The sequence below is a fragment of the Copadichromis virginalis genome, linkage group LG5 (assembly GCF_057382275.1).
Source record: "Copadichromis virginalis isolate Kocher_CV1m ecotype Utaka linkage group LG5, C_Virginalis_male_GT1.1, whole genome shotgun sequence".
Lineage (NCBI taxonomy): Eukaryota > Metazoa > Chordata > Actinopteri > Cichliformes > Cichlidae > Copadichromis > Copadichromis virginalis.
The window spans coordinates 16,252,390-16,269,774 of NC_140622.1; the positions used below are offsets into that span (position 1 = coordinate 16,252,390).

Here is a 17,385-nt window from a genome sequence, read left to right on the forward strand (position 1 = left end):
AAGATGTAGCAGTAGTTATTTTGTTCACTGAAGCTGCTCCTCGCACTCAAGGCGGCTGCCTTGAAAGTAGCTGCTAGGAGTAGCCTCTGGATGTGCAGTAAAACCACCAAATGTGTGCACTTGTGCAAATGTGTGTATGGTTAAGGGTATGTCGAATTTGCTATAAATGCATTTTTATGATGTCCAATAATGATATATTTAGACTGATTTACTTTATAGGCTACATTTGTATGCATTAAAGTTATTTTTTCTTCTAGTGATCTGCACCGTTATTTAAATTTTTTTCCTCACATAAAACTGTACAACAATAATGCTAAAAACAAAGAAACAAACAAAAACAAACAAACAATAAGGCAACAGATGTGACTTTTTTCATGTAGTGACTCAATGCTCATATAAATTCATCTTTTGCTCTGACTTTTCTAAAGGTGAGTGTCAGCACACATTGGCACAATCATGTAAATGTTTCAGGTAATTTGAATTTTTCTGCTCTGGAAAAAGTACATCACTAAGTTAAAAATATAATGCATAATGAATTTGCATGGCTCGCTACTGTGCATGTAAGTTCAATCCCTAAATTGATATACTGGGCGAATGTGTTGTAATGCAGTGAGTGAGCTGTCGGAGATTGGCTGTAAATCCTGTACTAATAGCCTGCACTGCCTCATTTCACTGAGGAAGATCAGAGCCACGCTGCACAGTTGTTCATCATCTCACCGACCTTGACATTGGGAGGCTAATAGTTCTTATGTAAGTGGACGAACTGGAAATTTAAACTATCAGTGAGATGCAGTCAGAAAATAGGGAATCTTTGTTCGCTGGGAGCTCGTTTTATTACAGCCGTTTGGGCTGTATCTGTGAAAATGTAAATTATACTAAGTAAACGAGTGTAGCTCGAGGCAGACAAAAGGGTCTTTGACTGGTGATGTGAGAGTAGAAAGTTTGCCAGGAGCCAAATGATGTAAATTATGATCGAGAACAAATGCACTCGGAACTCATTAGGAAGATAATGGAAGCAAATGAGACACAGGCAGAAATGGAAAACATTTTTTTAACCTCTGAAAGATAAGAGACGCCACATTTTCCCTGTCAGTCTTCCAGGAAAACACTGACCTGTCCCATGCGCCTGCCCAAGGTACTGCAAGCCTGGCTGAAGTCATCGTCGTCCCATGGTGGCAAAGATGAGCCTATACTCCCGATACAGTCTAGGTTGTCTAGGCTGCGATTATTGGAGAACTCTCTGAGAGCTGGAAGACAGCTGGGAAGGGAAGTAACCAAAAGATATCCTTTAGGGATATGAAGTCTAAGTAGAAAAACTGATGGAAAATGATTGTAAACAGGATATGCTGTTGCTAATGCACGATGACAGAGAGGCAGAAGGGAAAACTTTGATCAAGGGAGAAAATGAGTGACCAGCAAAACCAGAAATTGAAAGAGAGATAAAAGGAGGACAAGTTTATTATTGAAGTCATCCCTTTAATTCCCACTTTGATGCTCCAAATCTCATCTCTGTTTCATCTAATTTTAGCATTAGTCATTTTAGCATCCCAGCATGCAAAGCCAATGATGTCAGGCGAGGCATGTACAGTGCACAGCGTTCTATGCCATCATGGTGCCAAGACAAAACATGTTTAGGTTTTTATTAAGCTAAAAATAGTATGTTATACATGTTCTTTGTTGGCACACAGTGATAGTGACATGGCAGTAAAATGCCATGGCAAAGTGTATGGACACAGATGTCCCCCTCATTCCCTAATTTGAATAGTGTTGAAGCTACTTTCCACCTAAAAGCACTGGACAGATGGTATTTACAAGCTTACGGGAGGTTAGCAGTTGTTGGCAGCAGGACATGAATTTTTGCATTTGGAGTTTCCACTTTCAGACATCTGAGGGGGGCAGTGCAAAGTCACTGATCATAGACCAATCCGATCTGAAGTGTTCTGCACCGCGCCCCTGAGAAGTGACTTGCAGACCTATCACTAACCTGCTCATTGACCTGCCCAGCTGGTGCAGAGAGGACACACTGTGGAGTGGAGACCACAGGGCATCTAGCTCCCCTTGCAAAAAGGTGTATTCCAGGGTTCTGCTGCTCACGCCAATCAGGTAGGCGCAGAACGGAAGAAAGTAGGGTTGGACGATCAGGAATTAGCAGGGGGGTATTAGGATAAGTCATTCAAGCGTAATTCTAGATTTTTAAATTGCTCGGTGTGTTTGGTAGGTAAGCTGTGCCCATGATTATCAACACCCCCCCCCCCCCCCAACCTGCCTCTGATCCAACCAGAATCATAAGATACCTCAAAAGGAAACTATACAACACATTATTGCATCAAGGTTTGTGTCATGTATGTATCTGAATGTAATAGACACTGACAAAAACAAGCCCAAAATACACTAAAGTTTGTCAAAGCATGATAATCTGGGGGAAAAGATGTTATCGCGGGGTATTAAAATTTCATACATTTCTCTAACAAGTCAATATTTGAAAAGTTGATTATACATTAGAAAGCATGACAGCTGTGGCTTAAATTAGTGTAACATCGCTGTGGATAAAAATGAAACAATATGACTATATTTTCTGGCCTTGCATGAAAAGGCACAGTCAATTAGCAATGTCCCACTGTGCTTGCATCACACATTGTGCAATGCTTTGCTCCAGAAACCATGTCACTCAGAGGCAAGTGAGCCACAATCCCACTTAGTCAAAGCGATTGGGCTGATTTGTGCTGATTTACTGGCTGAACGCAAGCAAAACTCAGTGTCGTATTGTGTAAACTGCACTATTGTATAGCGTATTATCTTAGTGACGCTTTCTATGGCCAATAATATGTAGGTAAATCACAGCTGAGGTATGATAGTAAGAGTGACATGTGGACAGCAGCAGGGAGTCTGACACCACTTCTATGCGTGAGTAAGCGCAGCGTGGACTGTGTGTACACGTGTGCACTTGTGTGTGTGTGTCTGTTCTGAGGCTGAGGCTTTTTTTTTTACTGTTGTTTGATTGTTAAGAGCTTTTGCCAATCAGTATTTATAACAGTGTGTTCTAATAAGTGTTTTGGGCGTTCTCTGAAAATCAGCAGATTTTTTTTTTGGGGGGGGGGGGCTACATACATTTTAAAGGGCCAATCAGTAACTTTTCTTCTGACTATAGTCATGCATTAAAAACAACATGTTGTATTTTTCTCAGCTTATCATGACTGTAGAAACAGACATGGTTTCTAGTTGTTCTCATGAATGGTAACCATACGCTTTCTTCTTCTTTGATCCTTGTTTGTATGTAAAGGGTTTCTCCCTTATTGTTTATGCTAATGTGTAATAAACCATAGTTCAGTTTGTGCCCTTACTTGCGTGGGGGAAACTGGTCACTCAGAGACTGCTGGGTAGCCCTGAGGTAGCTCTGACGCCGAGCAGCAGTTTTTGGTGAGGGTTTGGGACTTCCCTCAGAGTCATCGCTGTCTTCCATGTCTCCCATTGCCTTCACATAGCTACCACTCCGCATCCGCCGGCATGGGATTTCATTGGCACCCCCACTGTGACCTAATGAGCTGCTCCAGTCACCCTATAGCCACCATTAAGTGAACAAAATGAGTCTTCAGTCAGTTTTTAACGATCTATGTTGTTATCTAAGCACTGAAGTGTTTCCCTTGATGGTAATAGCTTATATAAACATACAGTAAACACTCAACAAATAGACAGAATATAATTTTTTATCCACTCTACTTTGTGGGCTACTCACCCTTCTTCCAACCTGTAGGTAGTTGCAGGTTAGTTCTTGTTGACAGGACTTGGATTTGAGCATGGACCTGTCCAGTGTAGCTGAGCCCTTCTGAATAACCTGTCTTGGTTGACCCATGGTTAATGTGGACCATGACCCTCCTTTCATATAGTCACTATCATTCATCATCAAACCTCCTGGTCCACTTAATCCACCTAGTCCACTTAATCCACCACCTCCTCCACCCCCTGGCCCAGGAAGTGCCTGATACTTTAAGTCACTGCTGCTTTTAGATGAGCTGATAGTGTTGTAGCCACTGTGGATGTATCTGTTCTGCCCCCCGTGGCTGTCGGGGCCAGATGGACGCCCGAGAGTCATCATGGCCATGGTGTTGTGGTAGCTGCTCAAATCGCTGCTGTCCAGATCGTCCGAGCTCCAGTAACCCGACATGTTGGAGCGTGGCCGTCGCTTGGCAGTTGCTTCTGATTTTGTACCCCGATCTTTACTTTTGGCTCTGCGATTGTGCTTCCCTCCATCCTCCGTACTAGATGAACCTCCTCCACTGCCGGTCGACCGTCCGTTAACATTTCCTTTCATGTTGTGGCTCTCCAGGGACTGCGACTTCGCAAAGAGCTTCTGCACTGAGTGCAGCATGTAACGAATACGACCAGGACTGTCCGTACGCTGCTTGGCAGCAGCAGCAGCAGATGTTCGGTGAAACTGCAATGTGCTGAATCCATCACGGCCGCCAGGTAACTGTTTATCAAACTCAAGCAGACTTGGTGGGGTCTGGTTCTTGGTCATATGATGTGATATTGTTGCTGAGCCACTTGTAATCATAGGTGTTCGTGCGCTCAGCCCTGCCATGCCCATGCCCATTCCCGTCCCCATGCCCATGCCCATTCCCGTCCCCATGCCCATGGACATGGAGGTCCCCATGGTCCCTGTGCTTATTCCTCCGATACTGTCCCCAGGAGGAGAAAAATCAGACTGGTCATAGGAGTTGTAGTGAATCCCAGGAAAGGTGCTGCTGTTGGACAGCTGGTTGTTGAGGGGCAGCATGCATTCTGGTGGAAGGGAGCTTGGGTTGGCTGAAGAGTAAAGGTGGGGGTCCATGGTGCCATAGTGGTCCATTGTGGGACTCAGCAAGTAAGGGCTGCGAGGAAGTGTGGTGGTCTTATGAGAAAAGAGGGCCTCTGAATGGTCTGCAGAAGTGTCGCAGGAATCAGACAGGTGTCTGCTGCGGTTGGTCCCTAAGCCTTTCATGATGGCGAGGAGGTCCAACCCTCTAGAAGACCTCCAGGCCAGAAGAGAGATTCTTTTGAAGATATTTCCTAAAAAAGAGAGACAAACAACCCAACAAAAAAGACAGAAGGAAAAAGGTTTAAGAGCTGATTAATACAGCACTATACAAAACACATAACACAAACACTCAAACTCAACCATCCATATCAGCTTGGCCACACAAATACGCCCACTTCTGTGCTAAACCAGACTAAAACAGAGTAGCTGGAAGGCATTTTTTTGTCTGTACAGTGAATGAGCCAGCTTCCCACTGTCTCCCACAGTGAACATCTGTGTTAAAATGCTAGAAATGGATAGAAAAACAACACGTTAAACAAAGGCGCGCAGTAGCTTGTGGGTCAGGGCATAGATTATCAGTAGGAGAAAAACTGCTGACAGCGCTGAGTTCCTCGAGACGCCTCTGCATTTATGTGGGTCTTTGCAGCTGCCAGCGAACAAATATCTCCTTTTTCTGCCTAATCACATTCAGAAAAAAAGGTCAATCATCATTGCACAAACATTTCCTTTCATGAGCACCCACAAACAAATGCACACATGAGAAGATTTGATTTTGTGGCCTTTCCTTTAATAATAATAATAATAAAAAAATCCAAAACATAATATTACACACTTAAGGCAGTTTAAAAAATTATAGTTAACAACACTACCTGCTGTCTCTGGCTGACTCACTGTATCTCCTCCAGGTAAGTTGTGATACACAATGGCCAAATCTCTGTAAAAGCCCTTTCTTTCAGCTTGTATCATTCTCTCTTATTCCATCTGTTTCTCTTTCCCTCTCCTCCTCCACTGTCACTTCTCTCTCCACTTCCCACCTCCAGTGGGTATCCCTGGCATGAGTGATGAAGCTCCTGTCCTAGCTTTGCATGGTGAGCCAAGGATGGCGGGCAGAGTGTCATAGTGAAACCAGTAAAAGAGGATTTGACCAGTGGGCGGCGTGCGGCAGGAGTTGGCAGCTACAACTTCTTGTCCTCCTAGTCAAGCTGTGCCAATGCCCTGCCCGGCAGGGCAGCAAGAATGGCGCTTCTCGTCATGGACCATGAACGATTATAATGGAGGGATATCATGCAAAGGTGATAGTGACAGGTATTAGGCTTGTTATCCTGTGTGGATATGTAGTTATTAATAGCTGAATAGTGTAATTATTATTACTCAATTTCTGCTAACTTTTTAAGCCAAAAGAATAGTAAACAAGCCCACCGAGCATCTGTAAATACATTACATTTCAGCTTTTTAAAGCATGCTGCTTCCTTATCTCTGCTGGTGCAGTCGAGTGAATTAATAACTGGAATAATTCTTTGTACATTTTGGCAGACAGCTAATAAACACGTACATTTCTACTGAATTAATTGCCATTTTCAATAAATACTGTTAGTATATTATGATATCACGCTGTAAACTGGAGGTAAACTGGGATAAAATATGGATGTCTTAATGTTAGAGACTACCTCCGAAGCAGATGCAAGGAAAACTAATAATACTGTTAAAACTTAATCTTATATTCAGCACAGTACATTTAATCTTAATTACTTTCAGACAAAGTCAGCTCTGCAGGACAACAACAGTTCCCTGAAAATGTATTAACTTACAGTCGCTCTGCACAAACGCAGACTGCTGTTTGCTACGGAGGTTTTGGGTTCGGGCCAGATAAAAACCATCACTCCCTCATTTGAATTTTAGTCAGGTACTCACATTCCATAAAAAACAATCGTCAAAATAACATTGCTCTTTAATTTTCATCATTCACAGTTTCCATATTGAGAAAGCTAATGTGAATTGTCAGCCTAGCAGTTAATGGCTTTTTATACCACTTCCCTATTCATAAAATTTGAAAGTCAAATTGGAAATCAACCACCAGACCAGAAACAGACATTTCTTCTTCTCTGTCATAGTTTCTATCAATCAGACAGTTTCTTTGGAGAAATGGCGAGGAGATATTTGCTATAAATCTCTATTATCACCTTAGGAGAGCTACAAACATGCATAAAAATCAGATAATGGCACAGTGCAGTGTGAGACAGGCAATAAGTGATGACAAAGCAGCTCACCTAAAAATTACACCTCATTTGAAGGGCAATTTGAGTTGATTACAATTCATTGTTTCAGAGAAGGCACCGAAACATTTGGTGTTACTTCACCTTTAAAAGTATGCACCACGTTGACACACTTTTTGCAATTAACTATTTGCCAAAAAGAAATTGCAACAAAAAAAATCTCCATATAAATTATGAACTGGTTTTATTTCCACCATTATTAGCATGCTCCAGGCACAGACTCATTTAGTGTCATTAACAGAGCCTTTCTGAGTGCCATCTCCGCTGATAGGGTCAAATCCTCTAAATCCTTTTACACCACATTAGCTAACTCATATCCTGCCGTGACATGCCACTCAGCTAAGCTTAGCATACCCTCCTCAGTGTGTCAACCAATATGGCTCAAACTGACACTGATAGCCGCATTATTATTATGTATTGGAGGCAACGTGACAAATCTGTGTGCCTAAATGCCCAGGATCTCAAGCACTCTAATCGAGGATATGCGGTGAAATACACACAGCAAATTTGTCTGCTAATTGACATTTCCTGTATGTTTTGAGCAGACGATCATTGCAGTGCATCCGTATTTAACAAAAGTGCTAATGAAGTGTTTATTATTAGAAGGCTTGGTTTAAATAGGGATGCTTACCAGTGCATGTCACAGAGGCTTATACTTTATAATGACATTAATCATTCAAGTTCAAGCTATAGTTCATTCTGTGCTACAGTGGAAAAGTAGATATTATAGTTAGATTTACATGGAAACGTTGGGTAACGTGGTGCCTTGAGTTCACCATCATGACTCAATGGGACTGGTAGACACTGCATGTTACTATGACTGTCATTAAACAAAATAAAGCTTGGCAGATAATGTATATATGTGACATATAACCAGTGATGTGAGTGCTTATGATGCAAACCTGCCACAACTTTACTTCACTGCGTGACAGAAAGGCGAAGAGACAATTCAACCCTCAGACATTGGAAATTAAGGAATTTAGGTCAAGCCTCTGTTAGCTGGGTCCTAGACACGAGTCCGCGTGTGTGCGTTCTTGGTATTTGTGTGCTCCGAGTGTATACTACTGGTGCGCACACAAATGCATGAATACCAAGAATGTTAATGCGCTTGTGCTCGTGTGTGCTTCTACACCCTTGAGCGTCTGGTGGTGGCATCTCCCTGCCTTGTGCACTGGGGAGCTGCCATCTGCTCTTCCAATGGGAGAAGGAGTGTTTGGCATTGTGTCCAATTCATGACCTTACTCAGTTTCTCAGCCATCACAATGTCAGGGCTACAGGCAATTCACAGTGTCAACCAGAAGAGGGCGACACACTCAACACAAGCTGTACTGGTGTTTCTGCCGAGTTCCATTATTTTTTGATGTTTTTATACAGCATGTGGAAGTATTTATCCTGACAATTCACTTGTTCAAGTCAGAGCTAACAGAATAATTTATCTGTTGCAGATTTTTAATGTGTCAGTGTGATTCCGGACAATGTGTGTGGATTTCAAATAAAGATAAATTCACAATTAAACACTATGGCAGACCTGCTTAGGGTGTACCCCAGCTCTCACCCTGTGGTAGCTAGGATAGGCTCCAGTCCCCCAATAACCCTGAATCGGATAAGTGTAAGAGAATGGATGGATAGACAGATGAAGGACTGGTTGGATAATTTCAGGAACCTACTGTACTTCAGCTTGGATTCTTCTGATTCAGGAAGTGTTAACTTCTTTTTCTGCTTCTTCTTTAGGTGTCGCCACAGCGGATCATCTGCCTCCAACCTACCCTATTCCTAGCATCCTCTCTGACACCAACCCTCTGCATGTCCTCCTGTTCCATCTTCAACATGCTTTCTTTGATATATCCACTATCCGTCCTTTTCCCAGGTTGGAACTATCTCAACCTTGCCTGTCTGTCTCCAAATTGCTCCAACTGAACTGTCCCTCTGATACACTCATTTCTAATCTTGTCCATCTTGGTCACTCCCAATGAAAATCTTAATATCTTCAGCTCTTCCACCTCCAGCTTGGCCACCAGTCTTTTTGTCAGCAGCAGTGTCTCTGTACCAAACATCACAGCAGGTCTCACTAAACCGTCCCTTTCACTCTTGCGGCTATCCTTAATACACTGTAAACCTACTTATGTGTTTATGTTTTTATCTTCTGTATTAAGAGGTGGGTTTAAGTATAAGTAGTTTAAGTATAACAAAATCTGATATATAAATAAAGTCGTCACTGCCATTGCCATCCTTCTGTCAACAAATAACCACTCACACTGATTTTTAACCCCTGTACCCTGGCTGTCTTCTTCACCTCTCTTCTGCACTGTGGTTGACCCCTGCCATTTAAAGTCATGCACCTTCACTGCCTCTGCTTCACTACTTGGAGGACAAACTAAACAACATCAACACTCATAATGGGGTCAGAGTGTGCTTCTCCTGTCTCTCCTTTACTTCCTTAATTTTTATTCGTCATCTCTTAATGATCCTGATACAGATTCATTGGCAAATAGCTAAAAATTGGCCAATATGCCGGTCGAGTTATATTTTGTGCTTTTCATTCATGGAATCGTGGGTTTTAAATTCAAATTGTTTAGACTTCAAATGATGATTTAAATGAAGATGAAAACAACAACCAAGACATCTGAAACAATGACAATAGTTTTTATGCTTGAGTTCAAGATTTTATCTTTAAGACAATTATTGTCACGGTCCGGGGCAGCGGCCGTGTGGAGAATGGAAAGGAGGACTCAAAACGCAGCACTTATTCAGGTGTGAGGGTGATTTATTGATAATATCCTATATAAAGTGGGGATGGTAAAACAGAACTAAGGATGAACTAACTGGGAGAAACTACACAAAGAAATAGCAAACCTGAGCATGAAGGGAGAACAGCAGGGAGAGCACGCAGGGGATTACACCAGGTATGAACACAGACGACGCGACGAGGAGCAGAGGAAATCACACACTATAAGTACACAAAGAGACACTGGGAAATCACACACAGGTGGGGGAAACAGCTGGACCTGATTAACCTGACGAGACAGGGGAACACTAACACCAGGGACCAACAGAGGGAGCACAAACCCAGAACCCAGTGTCTAAAATCCCAAACACAAACCATCCCAAAACAGCCATGAATAATAATGAAAGTAATAACAATAAAGAACATAAACATAAAGTCACTGAGTCATGGTCGCAGGACCATGACAATTATACTTTCTCAGTATGTAGAAAATAAGACATAAACTAGTAAACTAAGAAATATAATACGGATTACACGTGGAATGTGTGGGTAAGAGTAAAATAGCACTACAAAACAGAAAAATGCAAGTAAATGTATAATGTCTAGGACATTAATGTATTTTTCATATACAAATATAAAAATATATAAAAGCACAAGCCTGTGCACTGACAGTGAAAAAACCCTAAATACAAATTTCAGTAATTCCTATTATAATTAATATTACTCAATTTGCATAGTTCTTGGCACAAAACTAGTTCCAAATTTAAATGTGGGCCCTGATTTAATACATAGCGAGAATTCCTATTCCCAGTATATTAATTAGCAAACCCAAGAATCGAGGAAATATTAAGACCGTTGCTAAACTCTGTATTAAAAAAGTTTTAGCTGTAGCACAAGTATTCAAATTTTTAGACTAGTTGCCAGTTTTTAGATTGGCAAGTCTGTGGGTGGACAATTTTCGATGAGCCACTGTGGAAAGGAAATCATCCCCTCATCTGAGCAACAATATCCAGAGAGGCAGTTTGTCAGAGCACAGCTCAGTCAGTCAGCCCTGAGCCCATCTGCTCCATAGGCTTACAGCACTGCCCTGAAAGACAGGGGGCAGCTTTGTGTGTGTGTGTGTGTGTGTGTGTGTGTGTGTGTGTGTGTGTGTGTGTGTGTGTGTGTGGGGACAGAAGGAAGTGAGGGAAAATCTGTAGGGAGAAAGGTGTGGGATTTGACAGCAGTGAAAATGAAAGCAATCTAAAAGGAAGGAGAAGGTGTGAAAATCAGTCAATGTGTTGTAAACTGCGCACTGGGGAGAAGGTAAAAATCCAGTAAAACAAAAGAACAGAAATCAGTAAGAGGGAGGAAAAGAAAGAAAGAGAGAAAGAAAAAAGGAGAAAAATGGCTGCCAAGGGAGCAAAAGAGTTCAATGAGGTCAGTTTTTCAATGAGTTCAGTGAGTGCCTAGATAAAGCAAAGAAGATACTTCTTCTTTTTTTCTTTGAGGAACGGTAATCAGATGGTACTGGAGGAGGAGATGTGTGGCAGCGTAACGTCTGATGCATGTGTTTATTCCAGAAAGGTGTGAAGGTGTAAATAAGTGTGAATATGTGAGACATATGCGTGTGAGAGATAATAATTGCCTACGGCTGGCTGAGATCTTAGAATTTCCATACCTTTGTTTTATGTTGTAAGGGTTTTGCAAGTTCAGGTGAAAAGTAATTGAATATTTCGTGTATGTGTGTGCGAGCGAACACACACACGTATGCATACCTGGATGCATGTGTGAGTTATATTATTAATAATAAATAGTGTACATGGATGTGCATTGGTGTGTGTGTGTGAGCAAAGCAGGCTAACCTTGTCCTAATTACAGTCTATCTATTCCATCAGTGCTGTGCTCTGGCCTATTTTCACAGCTATAAATTTACCACTCTCCCCTCTGTTGTGATAGATGACCCACTCATTTTAGCCCTTCTCTAAAGACTGTGAGCCAGAAAGGAAGTCAGTGGAAGACAGTGGCACCACTTCACTACTTCTGATGGCAGTGATGGAACTTTCCATGTCCTCAAAACTATTGAGTTCTGTTCTGGGCCATGCCTCTTAATCTTTGAATTCAGGTGTTTTCAGCCCCATCGACATGCAATATGCCTTTACAAACATTCGTGAGAGAATGAGTTGTTCTAAAGACCTCAGTGAATCTAAGTGTGGTCCTGTGAAAGGTGTCACGGTTACAAGAAATCAGTTCATGAAATTTCTCCCCTCCTGGATGTTCCACAATCAGCTGTGAGTGGTATTAGTGCAACATGGAAGTGCTTAGTCATAGCCACAAAGTGTCAGGCTACATAAAGTTACAGAGCGGGGTTGCCGGCTGTTGAGGCGCTTAGTGCATGAAAGTCACCAGCGCTCTGCTGACTCTATAACTGTAGCCTTCCAAACCACCTCTGTCATCAACATCAGCAGAAAAACTGTGCACTACAGCTTCGTGCCAGGTGCAGATGTTGCAACGACGGTTATCTGGTCGTTAAGTCTGACGTCACTAGCCGTGTCTGGGTCTAAACTCCGCTGCAGGTCCATATATGAAACGATCACTATGGCATTACTGAGAGTCGAAAAACTGTCTAAAGTCTTTCATCTTTAATAAAATGATCAGCGTTCTGCTCTACCAGGTGTAACAATTGAGTTTAACATCCAGGCATCCATGAAAACGAAATTTATGACATTTAACGGAGTTAGAAGTTAGTAGGAAGTTAGCTCGCTAGCTTCTATCTAAATACAATATAGCATGTCCTGACTGCGGGGTTTTGGAAACAAATTAAAACGTACAGCTCTGTTATCACTTCCAACATAAACGAAGACAGAAAACTAAACAGCAGTGACGTTTGTAGGGTTACTGAAGTTTGGCTAGCTGGTATATAATGATGTGCTACGTGACCGCTAGCGACACAGCTATGTTAGCATAATATAAACAAACAAACTTTTTTTCCACTCAATAAAAGTTACTGTGAGTGTTCTCGGTGGTCAGGAACAAATGTAATCGCATGGCAGGATGCTGTAAAAGGACCAAACTTCAGCCAGGAGAACAACTGAGATAATCCATCCACAATACGAGGTTAGTCATTCATATACTGCTGCATGGGCTGGGCTGTAGTTACATCCTAAGGTTTTAAAAACTGAGCTTAAATAAATGATTAGTGGTAATAAAACCCGAGGGAGGTCAACAAGGCAAGGCAAGGCAAGGCAAGTTTATTTGTATAGCACAATTCAACAACAAGGTGGTTCAAAGTGCTTTACAGAGACATTAGAAACAAAAACAAATAAAAAGCATGATTTAAAATTGATTAAAACAAGCAAGCAAACAAACTAACAAACAAACAAACAAACAAACAAACAAACAAACAAACAAACAAACAAACAAACAAACAAACAAAACAGTATGTAAAATCAAAACAGATAAAATCAGAACAATAGATAAAATCAGTAGTTAAAATGTAAGTTTTGAAGTTTAAGCTTAAAAGTGTGGATTTGGTGCTTTATTCAAATGCAGCTGAGAACAGGTGAGTCTTCAACCTGGATTTAAATAAACTATGTGTTTCAGCTGATCTGAGGCTTTCTGGGAGTTTGTTCCAGATATAAGGAGCATAAAAGCTGAATGCAGCTTCTCCGTGTCTGGTTCTGACTCTGGGAACTGATAAAAGACCGGATCCAGATGACCTGAGGGATCTGGAAGGTTCATACTGGGTCAGGAGGTCACTGATGTATTTTGGTCCTAAACCATTCAGAGCGTTATAGACCAGCATCAGAACTTTAAAGTCTATTCTCTGACGGACAGGCAGCCAGTGTAAAGACCTCAGAGCTGGACTGATGTGGTCCACTTTTTTGGTCTTAGTGAGGACTCGAGCAGCAGAGTTCTGAATGAGCTGTAGTTGTCTGACTGATTTTTTAGGTAGACCTGTAAAGATGCTGTTACAGTAATCAAGCCTACTAAAGATGAATGCGTGGACTAGTTTTTCCAGGTCCTGTTGAGACATCAGATCTTTTATCCTCGAAATATTTTTGAGGTGATAGTAAGCTGATTTTGTTATTGTCTTAATGTGTTTTTCTAAGTTTAGGTCTGCATCCATCACTACACCCAAATTTCTCGCCTGGTCTGTGGTTTTTAGGTGTATAGATTGAAGTTCTCTGGTGACCTGTAATCGTTTTTCTTTGGCACCAAAGACTATTACCTCAGTTTTGTTTTTGTTTAGCTGGAGAAATTTTTGGCACAACCAGTCATTAATTTCCTCAATGCATTTACCAAGAGCCTGTACAGGGCCTCGGTCTCTTGGTGACATTGTGATATATATTTGTGTGTCATCTGCATAGCTATGATAGTTTATTTTGTTGTTCTTTATAATCTGTGCCAGTGGGAGCATGTAAATGTTAAACAGAGGGGGTCCCAAGATGGAACCTTGGGGAACTCCACATGTGATACTTGTCTGCTCAGATGTGAAGTTACCTATTGATACAAAGTATTTCCTGTTTTCTACGTATGTTTTGAACCAGTTTAGTACAGTTCCTGAAAGACCTGCCCAGTTCTCCAGTCGTTTGAGTAATATGTTGTGGTCAACTGTATCAAATGCTGCACTGAGATCCAGTAAAACTAAGACTGACATTTTTCCACTGTCTGTATTCAGACATATGTCATTGAACACTTTGGTCAGAGCGGTTTCAGTGCTGTGGTTCTGTCTAAAACCTGACTGGAAGGCATCATAGCAGTTATTCTGTTTTAAGAAGTAACTGAGCTGTTGAGAAACTGCTTTTTCAATGATCTTACTTAAAAATGGGAGATTTGAGATCGGCCTGTAGTTGTTCATTTGTGTCTTGTCAAGATTGTCCTTTTTCAGTATAGGTTTTATTACAGCAGTTTTTAGTGGTTCTGGAAACACACCTGATAATAAAGAAAAGTTGACGATCTGTAACAGGTCTGACTCCAAAGTCTTTGAGACCTTTTTGAAAAAACTTGTTGGCAGGACATCTAAACAGCAGGAGGAGGAGTTCAGTTGACCTAAGATGTCCTCCAGGTCTTTGCTGTTGATAGGTTGAAACTGTTTCATGGTGTTTAAACAGTTTTTTGGTGGACACAGTACATATCCTGGATCTGCTGTTGATGAACCAATTGCTTGTCTAATTTTTTGGATTTTTTCAGTGAAGAATTTGGCAAAGTCATTGCAGGCCATGGTTGAATGAAGTTCAGCTGCCACTGGCACAGGAGGGTTTGTTAGCCTGTCAACTGTGGAAAATAAGACCCGAGCATTATGACTGTTTTTAGTGATGATGTCAGAGAAGTAGGACCTCCTTGCACTCCTCAGTTGTAAATTATAATTGTGAAGTTTCTCTTTATAGATGTCATAATGAACCTGGAGGTTTGTTTTTCTCCATCTGCGCTCAGCTTTCCTACACTCTCTTTTTTTCATTTTTCACTAGTGTGAAGTTTCTCCATGGAGACTTTTTCCTTCCAGAGATAACCTTCACCTTAATGGGAGCAATTATATCCATTACATTTAACATTTTTAAATTGAAGCTATTGACGAGCTCATTGACTGAACCTCTGGACAGGTCAGGTGTTAATGGGAAGACCTGGTTAAATATCTCACTACTGTCTTCAGTTATACACCGTTTTGTGATCACTGCTGTTGATATATTTGTGTGGGCTGAGATTTTACTTTCAAAGAAAACACAGTAATGATCAGACACGCCCACATCAGACACAGTAATGTTTGAAATGCTCAGGCCCTTGGAGATCAGTAGGTCAAGAGTGTGTCCTCTATTATGTGTGGCCTCTGTTACATGCTGAGTCAGCCCAAAGTTGCCCAGAGTGTTACTCAGATCAGTGATCACTGACTGTTTTAGGAGCTTCTTGAGATTAAATAGAAGAAAATACAAATCATTAAACATGTTAACAACACAAAAGCCACACAGCAAATTCAAAAGTGTTAAATGTTTTGGTGTTAATAGTCTTCTTGCAAAAGTAGAGTTAATTTTACTCTAAGCAGAGTCACATTCTTTTAATGTAATTCTGAGGTGTAAAATGATAGTAGTTAAAATCGAGTGTTAAAAAGGAGTGTTTCTATGTCAAATCTGGAGGTGTTACAATGGAAACATTAACTCTTGACCTCTTAACTCTGAACTCCTACAGGGGCTATGACACCAATAGAGTAAATTCACAAACTCCGCCCCCAGCACGGCTCCAATCGAAGCTGAAGTGAAGCCGTTTCAGAACATTTTGCTCTACATATTTGAGTTGTTTGCCATGCTTGGTAAGTCATTTTTTCAAAGATTGTTTCAATTATTATTATGAGCTTTTACTTCTGTGGCTCTTTGGAGTTGAGACAAAGCTGTGTGAAAGGCATTAGCCATGTTGCTCGCTGATAGCATAATATTCTGTTTTAGCTAGCTGAAAGGTATTGTTTGCGGGCAAATACCACAGCCTTGAAAAAAGCTTGCATGTGAATTTTCAGTCAAACTTTTGGTCAAATACACCTAAAACAATGTCTAGAATGTGAAATGTTGGTATAATGGTGCTACTTGAAGCCTGAAAACGATCGGCTATAAAAAAAAAAACAAAAAACAAAAAAAAAACACGAGCAAACAGCAGTAGCTGACGTCCCGACTGGATTCTACGTTAGCATTTAGATCCCTCCAGAGTTTTGTGCACACGGTTTAGGTAAAAATTAAAAAGGTTGAGGTTTTACATTTAGTTCAGTATTACCTGTTGCCTGTGTCTTTGTCTTTTGGGAAAATACTTTACACAAGTAATGGCTCAAAGAGGATTCCTTTTTTTTTTCTTTTTTTTACTGTGCTGCAATTGTTTACTGGATTATTTGTGCCGTTAATTAGTGTCAACTAATTTTTATTCAATCTCTGCACAGGATATGCTTGTGAAGATGGAATATGAGGGAGAGCAGAAGTGCGTTGAAGTTCCACAAAGGGATGAATGAAGGACATGCATATTGTATTGAAGAAATAAGTGATGAGATGCTGTTATTTGCATTTACCATGTCAGACCTTTTGATAAACAAAATTCTAATGAAAGTGAGAACATGTATACTGTTACATCTTTCAGAAAATGTTTTGAAATTGTGGTGCACAGTTCAGAATAAATGTTTTTCAAAAACCATTGCATCATTTTAGTAAATGTTTATTTCCAAAAGAAATTTCTAGAAGTTCAGAACAGTAAAATTCCCGCTTTTTAGAATGAATTAGAAGATAACTCTTACGTAGTTAAACTAAAATACTCTTTGAGAGTTAATATATAAACTCTTAACACCAAGTGTTAAATTATCAACTCCAGACAGATTTGGTGTTTAACACTAAATCAGAGTTAACGTACCAACTCTCCAAAAAGAGTTAAATTAACACTCTCTGGTGTGGACCCATATAGACACTTTAATAGTGTTGAAATCAAATCCGACAGTGTTAATTTGGACATGCTGGATTTGCTGTGCATATTAAACGCAGACTACTTTAGGCCCGGAAGTAGGATTCGTCACGTCATCACTTAACGACCGGATAAGGATCAATGGTTATCATGTGTTGGACTTGTGGATGATTCCCTGACGATCTTTT

The 17,385-nt window shown here is 40.9% G+C and overlaps 1 protein-coding gene and 1 long non-coding RNA gene across 4 annotated transcripts in view; one reads left to right on the top strand and one right to left on the bottom strand.

Moving 5' to 3' along the window:
- dlgap4b (discs, large (Drosophila) homolog-associated protein 4b) overlaps nucleotides 1–17,385 on the bottom strand; it is a 146,184-nt gene that overhangs the window by 23,240 nt on the left and 105,559 nt on the right. For 2 of the 3 annotated variants that reach the window (XM_085456212.1, XM_085456213.1), the window contains exons 4-6: nucleotides 3,734–5,046; nucleotides 3,342–3,556; nucleotides 1,114–1,258 (exon numbers count right to left, since the gene is read on the bottom strand). In XM_085456212.1, coding sequence (XP_085312338.1) covers nucleotides 1,114–1,258; nucleotides 3,342–3,556; nucleotides 3,734–4,978 — 1,605 coding nt within the window. In that variant the 5' untranslated portion in view covers nucleotides 4,979–5,046. Of the gene's footprint in view, nucleotides 1–1,113; nucleotides 1,259–1,984; nucleotides 2,087–3,341; nucleotides 3,557–3,733; nucleotides 5,047–17,385 lie in introns of all 3 variants that reach the window. The other variant, XM_085456214.1, reaches the window with a different exon arrangement.
- On the top strand, nucleotides 15,994–16,936 carry LOC146709208 (uncharacterized). Its single transcript, XR_014920643.1, has 2 exons — nucleotides 15,994–16,076; nucleotides 16,689–16,936. It is a non-coding gene; the product is annotated as an uncharacterized LOC146709208 (long non-coding RNA).